At 38.2% G+C, this 16992-nt stretch overlaps 2 protein-coding genes across 2 annotated transcripts; one reads left to right on the top strand and one right to left on the bottom strand.

The window, feature by feature from the left end:
- Positions 1-197: 197 nt before the first annotated feature.
- Positions 198-5209, bottom strand: LOC117302983 (endothelial differentiation-related factor 1-like). Its single transcript, XM_033786994.1, has 6 exons — positions 4963-5209; positions 4266-4317; positions 3537-3614; positions 3106-3188; positions 2186-2279; positions 198-1268 (listed from the first exon to the last, which is right to left on the bottom strand). The coding sequence occupies exons 1-6, from the start codon at positions 5038-5040 to the stop codon at positions 1213-1215; spliced, it is 441 nt and encodes a 146-aa protein (XP_033642885.1). The 5' UTR covers positions 5041-5209; the 3' UTR covers positions 198-1212.
- A 1354-nt stretch (positions 5210-6563) lies between these two features.
- On the top strand, positions 6564-16930 carry LOC117302888 (adenylate kinase 8-like). The gene is made up of 10 exons (XM_033786853.1): positions 6564-6867; positions 8064-8148; positions 8595-8758; positions 9229-9379; positions 9786-9857; positions 10680-10883; positions 11273-11404; positions 11984-12073; positions 12621-12762; positions 13117-16930. Exons 1-10 carry the CDS (start codon positions 6784-6786, stop codon positions 13442-13444), a joined length of 1452 nt encoding a protein of 483 aa, XP_033642744.1. The 5' UTR covers positions 6564-6783; the 3' UTR covers positions 13445-16930.
- The last annotated feature ends 62 nt before the right edge of the window (positions 16931-16992 follow it).

Here is a 16992-nt window from a genome sequence, read left to right as displayed (position 1 = left end):
CCTACAAGCAAAGTTAAAAATGTAGCATATAATGTAATAGCCTGTTGGACCCTCGCAGAGTCATTCTCGAAGTGTTCGAGGGAAACTCTACTCGTGTCAAACCTTGATGCCATTACCAATGTTTGCATATATAAACGCCACAGGTAATTTTGGTTGGCGAGCAGCTTGCATCAACTACTTTTTGTAGCAGTGCAAAGTTTCAAATCCTACTCAACTACTTTTTGTTTGTTTGTGTTTTTTCAAACCCAGCAGATAAAAATTCCTCAATAAAAAAATTAATTGCTGAAGATAAGCTTTATTTAAAACATGAAGAAACTATTGCTTACAAGTCATTGTGAATCACATTTTTGTGATATCTGCTTTCAACAAAAAAAAGAGAAGAAAAAACTTGATTCTTTAAAGCTTGTTTTTGGTCAATCCTCTGAAGAATAGGTTCCATATAAAGGTACTAGCCAAAATCCCACATTAAGTATCCTGTTTGTGACTGACATATTTTCCCAAGCACTATTCTCAGCTAAGCAGCTTTATGAACTTTGAGCCTGTCAAAGCTGATCTATTAAACAACTGTTCATCTATTTTGAATGATGTTCCAAGAAATATTCAGCAAAAGTTAGAACTACTCAAAATGGTTTCTCTGATGATTTCTAACCACAATTAAATTCTTTAAAAAAATGTGTCAAACTTCTTTTCTTTACACAAGTGCCTTCTTCTTGACAAAATCTCTGGCACTTTTTGGAAGGGGTTCAGGCAGGGAATTTCAAGATTTATGAGCTGTGATCATTCTTCACATTTAGTCTGTGTTTCTTCTTGATAATTGATTAAAGCCAATAAGTCACAAGCCCAATTTAATTACTCAATGCTTCCCTGCTTATCTATTCTCAGTAGGAATCTGCTAAGCAAACCTTTTCTGCTTAAGCAGCTCTGTAAAGTTGGGCCCAAAGGAACATCAACAGTAACACAAACTAGAACATGATCAATTGCAAAAGAGAAACACGTTTTGTAAACTCGCAGCTGAAAATAACAAAGACAATTCAGTTATCTTGAGTTTTCCTTTTGTCCTTGGTAACTTCAAGTTGTCCAGAGATCCACGAGAAATCTTTGTAAAAAGAAACATGCATGATGAAAAAAATTTTCCCCGATGGACAATAATAGTGTTTCTGTGTGCATCGGGGTACGCAATGGCGATGAGACTTCCATTGAGGGTAGGCGCCATTACTTCTTACTACCCCCAAGCGGCTTTCCCTTGTCTTTGCCTCTTAACTTCATTCCTGTTCAGAAAGAAAAAGGGACAACAAAATCAAAATGACAGAAAATCTGAGGATTTTGTTTTTACAATGAAATAGAACTGGGAGAGTTGTGAACTCAATCATTATCCGTGTGCCAGTGTCCCAAGGAATTCCGTCCGGCGGAGATTCTGTCTTCCATATGGGAAATTAACTTGGGCTGGAGGAGAATGATTCAAAAGAGGGCGCTATCTGAAGTAGTTTGTACATAGTTTGCCATATGGGTGGACAGAATCTCCTGCCACACCGGCTGAGAAGGCCCTTTATATCAGAGGCATTTCGAACTTTGATAATAATACTGATTTCTTAGCGCTTAATCACACCCCAAGAGCTTTATCACAGCGCTCAGTATTGGTTTCTGCAAGGTATACAGAGCAACGTTTTTGGAGTTTGGAGTATGAGACCTATTTCTTTACCAAAGCACCATGGTTTACAAGGTGCTGTGTTTTAATATGCTGCTGATCAAATCAGGAACACAAGGGCAAACCCCGTCTCTTTACGATAACTGCATGGAGTCTGGTGTTCTTATCTGCTAGGTCACAACACTGCTTGAGCAGAAAATAATACCCCAAACCAAATAAATACAGAAAATATAGCCCCAAAATATGGACCAGTTTCATAGAGCTGCTTAAGCAGCAAATATTGCTTAACAACTTGCTGCTAAGCAAAAATCAGCAGGATTCCAGTCACAAATTGCACATGTGACATGGTACTTTGGTTGGTAACCTTAGTAAGCATGCTGCCCACCTACAGGTCACCACATTATCTGAGCATAGCAAACTGGCATTGGCGAAACACAACGTCAACATTTATAATCGATACATTCAAAAAGGGGAACTGTTAATGGAGGAGATGTTTGTCATCAATAAAAATCAGAGATTTATTGTTAGAACTGAACTCACCGATAATCCGCTCAATCTTAGAGATGATCTGCTGATTAGGGATTGCTCGTCCGGCCTCGTAGTCATTGATAACCTGTGGTTTCTCGTTAATCCTCTGTAAAAAAAGATCATTTGATGCTTAAAGACAGTGGACACTATTGGTAATTGTCAAAGACTAGCCTTCACAGTTGGTGTATCTCAACATATGCATCAAATAACAAACCTGTGAAAATTTGAGCTCAATCGGTCGTCGAACTTGCGAAATAATAATGACAGAAAAAACACCCTTGTCACACAGAGTTGTGTGCATTTAGATGGTTGATTTCGAGACCTCAAGTTCTAAACCTGAGGTCTCGAAATCAAATTCCTGGAAAATTACTTCTTCCTCAAATACTATGGCACTTCACAGGGAGCCGTTTCTCACAATGTTTTATACCAACAACCTCTCCCCATTACTCGTCACCAAGAAAGGTTTTATGCTAATAAATATTTTTTAGTAACTACCAATAGTGTCCACTGCCTTAAAAAAAAAAAAAAAAAAGCAATATACTTTTAAGTTGAGCCACAGATCACTTAAGGGAATCCGGTTGGTAAGTCCAACATACTTTCAAAATAAGCCTCGCTCCCATGACTCAAACATCACAAGGCCAAGAAAGGCCGCTTCAAGGTGAGGGCTTCACTTTGCTGTCACCAAGGGTATGTTGCCACCTTCTCCGACCTGGGGCTGAGACAGGGTTACCGCCTTCGCAGTCTGTAAGGATTTAGCCATGGGCATCCACTATGAGCCTGGCTGGTAGAGCAGAATGCACTACCTTCTCAACTGTTACATACGTCATGCGGTTAAAACAAAGCCAAATCTTGAGGTGACGGTGATGAAAAAGAAAGTGGACAGAGAGAAATTGTTTTATTTTATTGTTTTGCCTGACATAAGAAATACTTACTGTTGCCAATTCCTTTTGAGTTAATTCCTTCTGGACTCGACCTTTCTGGATCAATTGCCCGAGCTGTAAGGAAACTGTTTCATCTGCATTAAAAAAAAGACAAAATATTTAAATCTGGACAGAGTGTATATTTTAAAGATAGACATGGGAGTTTGTTTATAAACTCTAAAAAAATACCCCTTCTTATTATCTTGTGAAATTTGATGTCTTTTTATCATTAGCTGTGGCTCAGGTCATACACAGTGAACTATATTTTGATTTATTCTACTAGAAATCTGTGCTGGGCGGGAAATTGTATTTTGTTTAGAGTGCTGAATGAGAATTTGTAGTCCCAGATAGGCTGGTCGGCCCAGCACTGCCCAGGGTGGCTTCAACACTGTATAAAATCAAGCCTCAAGAAGAGGAAGAATTCTTCATTCTGTCAGACTTACGATGCAGTTCCTCAGTCTCCTGGTCTAGTTTCACGGTGCTCTTGTCTCCGGAGTGTTGCTTATTTGAAGCTGCACTGACTGTTAAAAGAAATATTTGACTCAGTTAACAAAATGTCATACTCACTTGGCACTTCAGCCGAAGCTTCGCCCCCGTCAGGTTTGAATTTTCAACCTGGGTCTTTCGCTCGGGAATCTGGTAAGTTTTTGTGCCTTTTCTTCAAATTATTTCCTCAATGGTGTTTTGAGTGATATTGTAGGATTCATTAGACATTGAGGATCAAGTTCGTGTTTCTAGAATTTGTGTCATGATTTTCAAAAGTGGTAAAAATTGAGCAAATCTGCTGACTAGCTGTCTAAATTGTACGTTTTTAACCATTTCGCCGTGCACACATTGCATTTGCTTCGTAACCCTTTCGGCTGCGCCGTCGGCAGGAGGGTACGTTATCGCAACTACATATTTTGTTGCTATTTAAACATTAATAGTGTAACGGTAGTACCGGTATCATCATTATCAAACAAAACTTCTAGGAACAAAATCAATCTTAAGAGAGTAGTTTTTGTTATTGTTTTTTTTATGCAAGTCGCCAGACACACTAGGCCTGAAGGCCACTTCAAGGTGTAGGCTACAATTATTTTATTCAAGGTTTAGCGTTAGGGTTAGGGTCGTATCGATAGCGGAACAAACTTCATATAGTTCTAGGAGAAGTGGTTGACAGATGATGTACTTACATTTCGTTCTTGTTTCCACAGTTTCTCCTTTTCTTAATGCACTATTAACAGCCTATGTAAGTAAAAAAGATAATCACATAAATCATGATAAGATAAAGAGCTACATGGAGTGGACAGTTTGTTAAAATTTACGACTTCAATGTTTTATAAACATAATGTAAAAACTAATATAATAAATCTGGTTTATTTATAATCATGATAATATAAATTACAACCAAGTTTAGTAAGTAAATGAGTTTAATTTTAAACAATCAGTCCACAATATTGACATTGACACATATTAATATTTTGCCAATTTGATTTGAATTAAATGAATTTTAATACCTTAATAATATTAATAATTAACTGTTGCTACAAAATTATTACTATATACTAATTTAGTATTATTACTAACTATTAATTACTATTAATATTATTGTCAATGTTCTTGTTTTAATTAATATTAATATTATTAATAATAATAATATATTATTCATTTCACATAACCATAATTCCATAAAATCATAAATTCATTTGGTAAAACACTATCGTGTTACTTTGCAAAAATAATACAAAATAAATACTGTATTTCCGTACTAATAAATACGTAGTTGATTGTTATTGTATTATTATTTATAACACTATGTAACTAACACTTTATTGTAACAGTATCACAATTTAAATTGAAAATTTCCCCTCAACAAAAAGACAACAATACCTTATTTGACCTGGCTTGTTTCGCTGTTTGTTGCTTCTTCCTCAAATATGTAACTTCATCCCAATCTGCCTCGGCCATTTTCAAAAGATTTATTTGCAATCTTCCCCCTTCAAACTTCCTCAAGAAAATAAAAAATACGGCGGGTGTTCACTGACTCAATTTGTGTAAAGATTGCAAACTTGCCAGCAATGTTGTGATTAATTTTGGGGCAGTTTCAGTAGAGTTGTCTGGTACACGAATTTGCCAGTGTTCTCCTTATGCTTAACCCCCTTGTCAAGCAGTGCGCTGCGGCGGGTATCCGACCAAAATTGCTGACTAGTCTGAGTCCGCAGCTCCTCTAAATCGATTACACGTGCCCAGAGCCCTTTTCAAAACTACGGTTACATTTAGGGCTCCAGCTTAGGCTCCGTCTACCTGGCGCCTGCTTTCAAGGCTTTCAGTACCAAAAGCCAACAGAGCCCAAGGCCGGAGCCCAATCTTGAACCGTAGTTTCGCAAAGGTTACTGTACAGCCTTGATAAAATTTGGATTGCCTGATTTTGTCTTGTATAATGAATTGTGGCAGCTCTTATGCTGTTTCAATACAAAGTACATTAACAGTAACACATCCCATGGAAAATGCACAAGAAAGGATATTTAGCCCGCCGTATTAATTTATTTTAATAAATGCTTCATTAATATGGCAAATGAAACAAACATTGATGCGGGTCCGAAAAATTGTAAATTTTTCATTGATCTTTGTTGGATTTTTCCATTCAATGCCTTCAATTAACCTTCTCAAATCTATACAAAAGAAAACATTTAGATAAAAAGTTATTATTTCAAATGTTCACAGGCCAAATTGACCAAAATTAAAACACACATTTAAAGTTTTTATAAACAGTCAAATATTAAAAGACACAAAGAGCATGGTGCTGCAACTAGTGGTATAGTGTGTAGTTTTTTAGGGAGGGTCTTGGTTGAAGGGTGATGGGGATATTGGGTGGCTATGGGTAGTTTTTTGGTTGCAAACATTTTAACTGACCTAGGTGAAACCAGCCAGGCGAACATGGATTTACCCAGTTCTTCCACATGTGCCCTGTGTAGCATTGTGGTGTTTTTTGTCTCTCGTAAAAAAAAGTTTTATAAGTTTTGGGGTATTTTTCCCCACTACCCAAAATTATCCATCAGCAGATTTACACCCATACCCCCCATAGGCCCCGCCCCACGAGTGGTTCCCACCACCATTCATTCTGTTTAGTGTAAAATTACTAAATAGAGTTTGGTTTTTGAAGAGTTTTTTTTGCTTTACTTCATCACCCTGCGCAAAGTTTTACCAAGGAAGATTGACCCTGTAAGTATATTGTTTCTTGTATTTGAATAGCGTTCGTTTCTCTCGACCGGAAGGGAAGGACAACAGTCAGTATTTTTGGGTACCGGTCAACTCGGTCCCAAGTCAACTCGGTCCCAAGTCAACTCGGTCCCAAGTCAACTCGGTCCCAAGTCAACTCGGTCCCAAGTCAACTCGGTCCCAAGTCATCTCGGTCCCAAGTCATCTCGGTCCCAAGTCATCTCGGTCCCAAGTCATCTCGGTCCATAATGCCACAACGTTTCGATCCAAAATTTCCGAATGGAGGCTGCCATTTTGTTGCAGCGCCCTCCTGTGCCACAATCTGAAGTGACTTTAAATAGCCAATGAAATGCTCTCTAGTATAGCTTTTGACCGCTTCTAAAGAAAATTAACCAATCAAATGATACGTTATGGAACAGTCTCGGCTCCTTAGCAACGATGATAATGACAGGATGATGATCGGAGCGAGAGAGCCAGCACGTAAACATTAAAATGGATCAGACCAAAAAACCATTGCGAATTCCTCCACAATTTGGCACTTATGCTGAAAAACATGGACTTTTTGAACTTTATAAGGTACAGTATGATTCAATTCTCGCCATTTGTACTTAGAATCTTCATTTATTTATTATAATTTTAATAAATCGGGGTCTTGTTTTGATTTATTTCTGGATATTTTTAAACTTTTTTATTTTTCAATTAATTTCTTAATTAATTAAATTCGAAAACCTGGTGCGGTAGCAGCAGAAGCATGTTTACTTCTCCAAATATAGTTAATAGGCATACTTCTCTTTCATGACCGAAATACTTGGGTCGCACTAATACCGACAACTCACGACAACTCACGACAACAATTTTTAAATGCACTTTAACAGAACATTTGAACATAATTAAACCGGTAAATATATGCACAAGAGTCATATGCACCCAAATCACTTTCAAACTGTTAAAAAAATTGTATTTTTAACTGTAAAAAAGGTGTTTTTTACCCCAAATTTAGTTGCAAACGTAAATATCCGCCATGTTGTCTTTCGACGTACTTGTCGTGAGTTGTCGTGAGTTGTCGTGAGTTGTCGGTATTTAGTGCGACCGGTAAACGAAATACTTTCATACTTTGCTTATTCACAAGTGCAGATGGACAGGAATTGTCCCAGGCCAGGGTGCTGAGCGTTCGTATAACATCATAAATCTGTGTCAAAATGTTGTAAAAAGAAATCAAATCAAATAGGCCCTACTAAATAAATAAAATAGAGATGCATGAAATTTGAAATTTTCACTTCGTAAGGTTTAGTGGGAAGGCATATATGAGGCAGTTTGCTATTGCAATGTATGTTGTCACGCACGACTCGCACACGCATCGCCTATATCTTTGTGTGGGTTCAACAGCGCCCTCTATTGGAGATAAACCTTATTCAATCAATGTCCAACTCCAATCCAATGTCTGAGTTTCTCTTATATTGTAAGTTGTACACCTGGTTTTGATGCAAAGTGATTTCGCTTAATAACTCGCCGGTAAATCATCAATCACATAGTGCGGCTCTTTGATGCATAAACGACAACTAACTAACAATAAAACCTAGCAAAATTATAGGAAAAGCCTCCGTATGGCACCACAACTTTTTCATTGATATGAAATAATAATATTACTCAAAATGAGATATCCCTTTTGTAAAAATTTGTGAAAAAGTGGTGGCGCCATACGGAATATTACCCATTTTTTTATATTTTTGTTTGAAAATCCCAATTCAATTTGTTTGTTTCTGTTTTTGTAGAGGTTGATAGAGGGCCTGATCGTTGCAAAGCCTCAAGACCCTCTGGATTTCCTCCTGGAGCAGTTGAAGAAAGAAAACAATGATGGTAAGACGTGACATGGTTCAGTGCTAGCTGTGGTAGGGCATCAGTGTCTGTTGCACTATGCAACGGAGCAGTCCAACCTGGGCTAGGTTCACTACTTTATTCATGATCTAATTACATCATCGATTAATGGAGAGCTACCAACCCTCCCCCTGATTTTACATAAAGTTTCCTGAAAGTAAAACAACCTTTTCATGTTCGAATGATCACATTTGAAATATCAACCAAGGTTTACCATTAGGTACAACTTTTATAGATCAACCAACTTACTGCTGAAAAGCATGAATTGGAATGTTTAAAGACAGTTGATTACTGTTTGAACAAAACAGAATTTGCTCACATATTTAATGACTCATTCATTGCTTACCAATCTCTTACTGTTTGACAAAATGAGATTATATATATCTAGCATAAATTTATCATTTATTGACTATTTTACATTTTTCTAGTCCCTGCGATAATCATACATGGGCCGCCAGCATCAGGCAAGACCACCATAGCGCGTCTAGTGTGCACAAAGCTCCGCACAGCATACATCAGCAAAGAGACACTGCTAGCCGATGATGTGTCGTCACTTGCAGCAACAGCAAAGGAACACCTGAAGAAAAATGAGGTATGTTTGTTGGAATGGTGCCCTTGGAAATGTCCCATTAGAAATTTACATTTCCCTGATGCCTCCTCGCCGGGTAATAGAAGCAATTTCCTCAATTTGTGCCCATTGTCATTGCCTTGGTGCCTGTAGAAATGTTCAAGAAGAAATATACATGTTCCTCCAGGAAGTGAAAGCCTGATCATGCTTCTTCACTGAGGCAATAGAGGACATTGCCTTAATGTGGCTAGTCATTGCCTTGGTGCCCTTTGAAATGTTCAAGTACAAATTCACAAATTCTCTCATCAAGGTGCCATTTGCAAAGTTGCCTCCATTTGGCCAAGCCTCGATGCCCCTGGAAATTGCCCTTTGAATGTTCTAGTACGAATGCACAAATTTCCTCATCGAGGTAAAGTTGATATGCCCTTACAACCAAGTATCAATTGCCTCCGTTTTGGGTTTTTAATTGCCCCTGTTTTTGGTTCTCTCAACAGGACATCCCTAAGAGCTTGTGGGTGGATCTTCTTTCAACCAGGATGAAGCTCTTTGACTGCGTGAGGAAAGGTTGGGTGCTCGACGGTTTCCCTGAGACAAGAGAACAAGCTCTTGCTCTGCAAGAGGTTGGCATAATGCCTAAACACTATGGTAAGTTTGGTTGATGTAACTTATCGTTAAGGAAATTATGTCTACAGTCGACACTCGATATAACAAGATCGCTGGGACTTGCCAAATTTAACGGAATGTTGATATAAGAGGACAGCAAAACAAACACACACAAAGCAGAAATGAGATTCAGAATGTACTCTTTATAAACAGAACCTCTTTTAAACAGTGCTCTTTTTAATGAGGGTTGCATATCCTTTCTGTACCATTAACTATTTTTTGCATTTGGACCAGCGGTTCTTTTGGTTGGTAAATTGTTTGCAATAGCTAATTCTGTTTTCTCCTTTTTATAAAGGCAGCTTCACTGTCAAATCAACCCTCAAAAAATGCAAATACATAAGCAGTCCTTTTCATCTGAAATATCTTCTTTTTTGTCTCTTCAATGTAGTTGTGTTAGAAGCACCAGACACCGTGTTGATCGAGCGACAAATGGGGAAAAGAGTCGATCCAGAAACAGGAGGTTGGTTGATTTGAATCTAGACATAACGTCGTCGGCAACGCAGAACCATAAAGCTTGTGAGAAGGTTGTATGAGAGAAGGGCCCAACTTCATTACTTCATGGCTCTACTTACTGCTGAAATCTGTGCTTACGATCACCATTCCTTGCTTACAAGGCAAGCGCGGAATTTGCTAGCTGTGTAAGCAAAGAAAGCTAGTAATGTGGAGTACGCATGCGCAAAAACAAAAACTCATTGTTAACCTGTGAACAACACTTCAGCGCTGATTCTTTGCTATAACGGAACTATGACATTGGGTTGCAATACTGTGCAAAATGCAATTATAGTCAAGTGTCTTGCCCGAGAACACAAGTGTCAATATGGGGATTCGAACCCACACTCTGATGACTCGGCAATCAGAACTGTAGTACAATGTTCTAGACCACTTGGCCATGACACGCTACATACAACTAGCTCAAATTATCTAGGTGCATACAGTTCTGATCATAGCAAGATATAACATTAATCTGCATAGAGCCTCTCTCTGTGCAACTTTGTGATAAATTCAACTTGCAACTTTCTTCTGCACTGGCGATATTGGTTAATAACCAAACTCCCACAATTTTCTTTTTGCTTCGGATTTATGATACCAAAGCCTACATCCGTACTGTGAAGGGGGTAACCCCGTTTCAGCCCAAGGAGTAGGTGGCAAAGGCCTCTGGAAAAAAATAACTGTAGCCCACACCTTAAAGTGGCCTTGTGTGTCTGGCGACTTGCATAAAACAAAATAAATTTAAAAAAAGAGAACTTACGACTATTTTTGTGTCTGATTCTACTCCTTTAAGATGTGTACCACACCACCTTTGACTACCCATCTGGGGTTGAGGTTGAGAGACGCCTCATTGAGCCAACAGAGGGGTGTGGTGAAGAGGCTACGGTTGAACGCCTCCTTGTCTATCACCGTTACGCACACGGACTGCAGAGTGGGTATCAGAATCGTTACAAGGCGATCAACGCTGACCAGCCCAAGGCTGACGTCTTCTCACAAGGTAGGAGAGGAGAGAGGATCATTCTGAAACCACTTTTTAAATTTGAAGTAACCAGCAAAAATATAAATAAACAAAATGCTCCCTGTAACTTTCTCTGAACTAGAAATATTCTTACAAGGCCAAAAGTAATTTCTTTACTATGGTATTGAATGATAAATACACTATGCCAAGCTAAACCATGTGTACACAGTACACAGTCAACCCTCCTACTGTGTGACCATTCAATGTCATGCACTGTTTTAAATCCTACTAATAAAGTTCTCATTTGCGATCATCCTCATGCAAGCTCATCGCTCGAGGCAAATACCTCCCACTTGCATTGGTGTTGATTTTGTGTTTTCCAAAGTGTGGTACCGTGTCTAACGTGACTTCTTTCCTTCTGTGTGTAGTATTGACATTCCTGAGTAGCAACCCACGATCTCTAGCTCCCCATACACCACGTATAGTTCTCCTAGGCCCAACAGGCAGTGGCAAGACGGTGCAGGCCGCTCTGCTTGCCAGCAAGTACAACGCTGTGAACGGTAAGTCAAGGGGCTGGAAGTACAGAGTGGTCAAAGAGAGTACCCCCTCTGTTGACTGAATCCTGGTACCAGTCCAGCTGGAATTTTTCAATCAAATCGTCCATTAAGCCACATTCTCCTAAAGACAATCAGAGCATACTGATCGAAATACTTGGATTAAACAAAAGTGTACTCGAAAAATGTGACTCAGAATTCTGCTAATCCAAACTTGGAAATTGGAACTTCAACATTAAAGTCAAATATACACCTTTACAGGTCAACAAAGTTAATGAAACATTACTAATATATGTTGCAATTTTCCTTAAAAAATCTGTCTGCATGTTAGTGCGCTGTTGACTAAAAGAAGATAATTTCTTAGAGTAAAAAATATATATTTTATGGAAATAGCTAACACTCAAAGTATTCTCAGCGATGGAGGTGCGACCCACTGATCTTTATTAAACCGTAACCATGGCCAAACTAATGTTACTTGCGAACAAAAAACCTTTTTACAGCAACTGTTTTTCACCCAGTCATCCCAAACCAAATTTGGGGTAATTCTCGACTGAATATGAAGAGTTTTGTTGATTTTCACTCTAGTGTCATCTGGCCAGCTGGTGAAGGAAGCAATTACTAATGAGTCTAAGGTTGGAGAAGCTATCAAACCTTATGTGGAGAGAAATATGCTTGGTGAGTATTAACCACTGAAAAATGGTTCATGCAACCTTTCTCCTTACTCCCTCCCTCCCTCAACTTTAAGGTTTTGAATATTAAACATTCGATCAACTTTCAAGCCTGCTTTAACATTATTGTACCTGCGAGGGTAGAGGTTGATACTGTGTATGAGAAAGCCCTCAGAGCAAAGGTTTTTCAATATTGAACGTACGATCAACTTTCAAGCCAGCTTTAACATTATTGTATCTGCAGGGGTAGAGGTTGATACTGTATTTGAGAAAGCCCTCGGAGCAAGTGTTTTTCAATATTGAACGTTCAATCAACTTTCAAGCCTGCTTTAACATTACTGTACCTGCGAGGGTAGAGGTGCCATGGCAGCCTGGGGCTGTATACCCCACAGGGAGCTGCGAAAGATAAACGGAATGTTATTGGCCAAATGACAAGGGCACTAATGCAAGGCGCATTGATACGTTAAGAGCTGCAATACATAAAAGCTAGCATTATCACTTGAAATTGTGCAGCACCCGTAATAGCTTTGCATTCGTTCTGTATATATTTTCAGTGCCAGATAATCTGATGATCAAGATTCTAGATGAGAGATTAGCCCAGCTAGACTGCGCCTCTAGAGGATGGGTACTTAGGGGATTCCCCAGGACCAGAGAGCAGGCGGAAAACCTGTCCAAGATCGGACACGAACCAAACAGGTATTCAACAAGGAACTTGTTTATCAACAATGCATTTATCAACAATGCAAGGTCTCTTAACGGTTGTGGCATGACATGGCCGAGCATTGAAGGACACTTGGCTCAAGCTCGAGTGTGGGTCCTTGGCCCAATTTCATGGCTTTACCAATTGCCAAATTCTGCGCTTACGATTAAAAATACATTTGACGTTAGGGCAGAATACCCTGCTTCCTTAACCGCCAATTCATTGCTTAGGGTAAGCAGAGCCATGAAAGTTGTGCCCGTCTTGACACTTGTGTCCATGAGCAAGATACTTTACAATTATTTCTTGGTGCGATGTAAAGCCATTTGTTATTATTATTATTATTCCATCAGGGTGTTTTTCTTGGACGTCCCCAACGACTCCGTCTACGAGCGCCTTACCCTCCGATCCCTGGACGTTGTCACCGGCAGTCAGTACCACGCCCTCTACAACCCGCCTCGCACCAACAGCATCAAAGACCGCTCCGTCCAGCACCCCACAGACGCCGAAGAAATCGTTCGCAACCGTCTGTCGCAGTACTACGCGTATGCCGAGGAGATCGCGGACTTCTATGAGGATGCGCAACATATAAACGCAGACCAGGATCCGCATACTGTGTTTGAGTGTGTTGAGAGCATGCTGGTCAATCCACTTCCCAAGAGATTGATACAGCAAGATTAAAACTATCAGAGGCGGATCTTTGTAATTTATCAAATTGAATAATTGGCACTTTGGATTGCAGCTAGTTAATGCTAGAAGGAGACTGTGGTGCTTAAGCAGATATATTCCTGTGCTTACCATCTTCATGAAAGTCAGGCCCAGATCCGATTGGTTTTTGCTTTGGAAAGATACTGATCAATTTGATGGTTAAACCGTAAGCAGATAAGAGTTGTGTGACAGTTTTGGGCCGAGGTCAGACTTATTTTTGAATGTTTGTTGAATTGTCAAATAACATTTATGAGTGTCTTTGAGATTTTCATTATGTTAGCGCAGCAAGATACAGTGAAGAGTAATGCCCTAATAATAAGCACAATTGCTTTTCAAAATGTTCATTAAATAGGCATCCGTCCATGAAATAAAAAATAATTGTCAACAATATGAACATCTTTTATATTGAAATCGATTAATCTGTACATACTGCATAAAATCACATGAATTAACCATTACTTCCACTTCAACCCTTTAAATGACCAAGTTAAGACTTGTTTTATATACCACCCTTTTGTGTTTAGTCCTAATATTAATTTCATTATTAAAATGATACAAAGAAAGTTTTATCTGACCAATGTGTTACCATGATGTGTCATTTTGTCTCGACTTTGCCTCAAGGGTCATCTCTACTGCTGCATCAGTTATGGGATAAAAAAAGTGCTGGTTAATAATGCATCGTTAAATGAACAGTTTCACGTTTTTTGGAGTCGATGTCCATAGCGTTCTACAGTGTAGTGCCATTTTAGATTACGCAGCATTTGCACGTTTTTTGGAGTCGATGTCCATAGTGTTCTACAGTGTAGTGCCATTTTAGATTACGCAGCATTTGCACGTTGACTTGCAAACCTGTAGAGCTTGGCAGTTGCCGCGTGCGACGTGTAAGGTAAAGAATGTCTAAGGCACCAAAGTCAAGTCATTTCCTGCAAGAAAAATGTTCAAGTCTTGCTTGAGTAAATCACAAGAAATGAAACATTGCACTGGAAGAGAAATTAGTTTCAAAACCATTTAATAAATATTCAGTGAACGAGGTCCACATGATTAAGTAAATATTTACAAACACTTAAATGTGCAGCTTATAAGTCAAAAGGATGAAGATACAAGTACTACAGTGAGAAAAGGTTATGACAACAACGAATAATAGTGACTTGCTTGTAGTACATGATAGTGCAGTTAAAGTGTCATAGGACACACATGGTTCTATTTCTTCTTGGGAAGCAAGTTGAATTAAAATACTTGTAAGAATGTATATCAGATCAAATGGGAGACTTTGGAATGCTTGAGGAAAGCAGACTTTCAAGGTAAATGTCCATTGTTTACGTAGTTCTGCGTAAGCGCACACTACTGAAAACAACGGATTTACCTGGTAAGTGTGCTGCCAACTATTGTCACCAAAGTCTCCCATAGTTATGTTACAAGTTACAATGAATAGTTCAAGAAACGCAGATAAAATGTATAGTTGCAGATTTTGATGATTGTGAAAAAAAGGTCAATACATTACAGAATAATAAATATGAGAAAAATATTTCACCATATTTTCACCATCAAACCACCAACTAAAAATGGCAGCTGAAAATAAATTCCACATACATCTACGTATAGACTGTCTCTATAAACAAAACTACACGTAGTACCCTGTATTTCAATTTGAGAGTGCACACTACTTTAACATCTGTGAAAACCTGAAGACACATTCCACTCAACAGAAACCTGTAAACGAAATTATTGCAACAAATTATTTATTTTCTCGAGGCATGATCTTGTATTTTCAATGGTAATATAAAGACTATGACAGATTTTCGTCTGTGAATACATGTACAACGGTTGATCAAATAAAAAATGCTTCGAAGGCTGTGTACTTTGTGAGTAACAATTTCTTCTGCGAGTATTTTAGGCTCTTAGGTGGTCTTTTAAGTAGCATGATTCATCAGACTAGTTCCACAGACTCAAATTCCAAACTGCACTTCCTACTAAGCTACTCTATATCTGTTTCATTAATTGCTTTGTACATATGGGTTTGTGTACATTGCAATAGTCCCAAAAGAATGTGCACAACTACAGTGAAGAAATTATAATTCAAAATTCAAATTGGGCGTCTAAAAAAACGAAACTGCTTCTTACTTAAGATTTTGTTTTTTTCTGTACATACTTTTGTATATCCTTTGTACAACAATGCAAAAGTCCCAAAAGAGTTTGCACATAAAACCTATGTTTATAAATGGTGATTTTTTTTTTGTGTTCCAGAAAGCATTACTTTTTCAAATTTTTTAAAATTCTAGTACCTTAATAACATCTTTATATTTATTGCAATTATCTCATACTACCAGATTTGGTTGCACGTTTTCGTCATTTCTGAAAGTCCAAATAACAAAATAAATACGTGCGTGTGTTATATTAATATTTGTATATTATTTACTCTACCAAAAAGCTTTTTGTACAAAAGGGAAGTTATCAGACGTAAAAACATGATATATGATTTGTTTTCTTTGCCAACATTGTTTCCCAAACTTTGACAAATACTGTTATGTTTTTAGCACATATACACATTGAGGTGGTACAAAGGTTTAAGCATAAACCATAAACAAGCTTAGGTAGTGAACAATGAAAAAATTGACTCGAGCGGGATTTGAACCAACAACCTTTGGATTTAATGTGCTGCCGCTCTACCAACTGAGCTATCTAGCCCTATGTTGGCGGTCTCCCTATCTTTGTTCAAAGCAGCCAGTCAGAAGCAATTCAACACTCGGCATGCAAGCCCCGGGTTGATCTTAATTTAATGTTTTTCCCAAGCAGGAGTAACGTTACTCCTGCTTGGGAACTACCTGGAGTTAGTCTGGGCTAGATTTCAAGTGTAAAAAGGTCTCCCTAAGTTTCCCAGAAATTTCTTGGAAATTATCTGGTGTGAAATTCCCCATCTCACAAAAAATATGTAAACACAAAAACAAACAAACATATTGAACAAAAAATCCAAAGATTTTACTCATACTGCTTTTGATGAGGTATTATGGGTAACTAACGGTTGACATATCCATCTTTCTCAACAAAATAAACCAAACCACAAATACAAAAACATCTAAACATGTTACCAACCTTTCCGGCTTTTAAGTGTTTTGTTTTTAAATACATTTAATAATACAAACTTTTCTTTTTTTGCACATAATGTAATCTCAGCACAATAGTTTGTGACCTACTCCTCTTTTCACAAAAAGTTCTTTTAGAAAAAAATTGTTTCTCATAATTTATCAGTCAGAACTAGGTCCAACTCCAAAGCATTCAAAATTTAACCAGGCAGCTTCTCTTGTGGTTTATTATTCGACAACTTTTTATCAAAATGGAAACTTCCTCATGATTGTTTTTTTGTGACTACATGCAGTGCCAGGTTAAGATTTTTGTTTGTTTATCAACTGGTCAAACAAGAGGAGAATCCCATCGGTGCCTCACTACCCCCCCCCCACCAAAGAAACGAAAATCATGTAAAAGTTGTGAAAGTTCTTCTTGGAAATAGCCTAGAACTGGCTGCC

This window comes from Asterias rubens, chromosome 19 (genome assembly GCF_902459465.1).
Source record: "Asterias rubens chromosome 19, eAstRub1.3, whole genome shotgun sequence".
Taxonomy (NCBI): Eukaryota; Metazoa; Echinodermata; class Asteroidea; order Forcipulatida; family Asteriidae; genus Asterias; species Asterias rubens.
The sequence above is the reverse complement of the archived record's forward strand: the minus strand, read 5'-3'. Positions and strand labels throughout refer to the sequence as shown.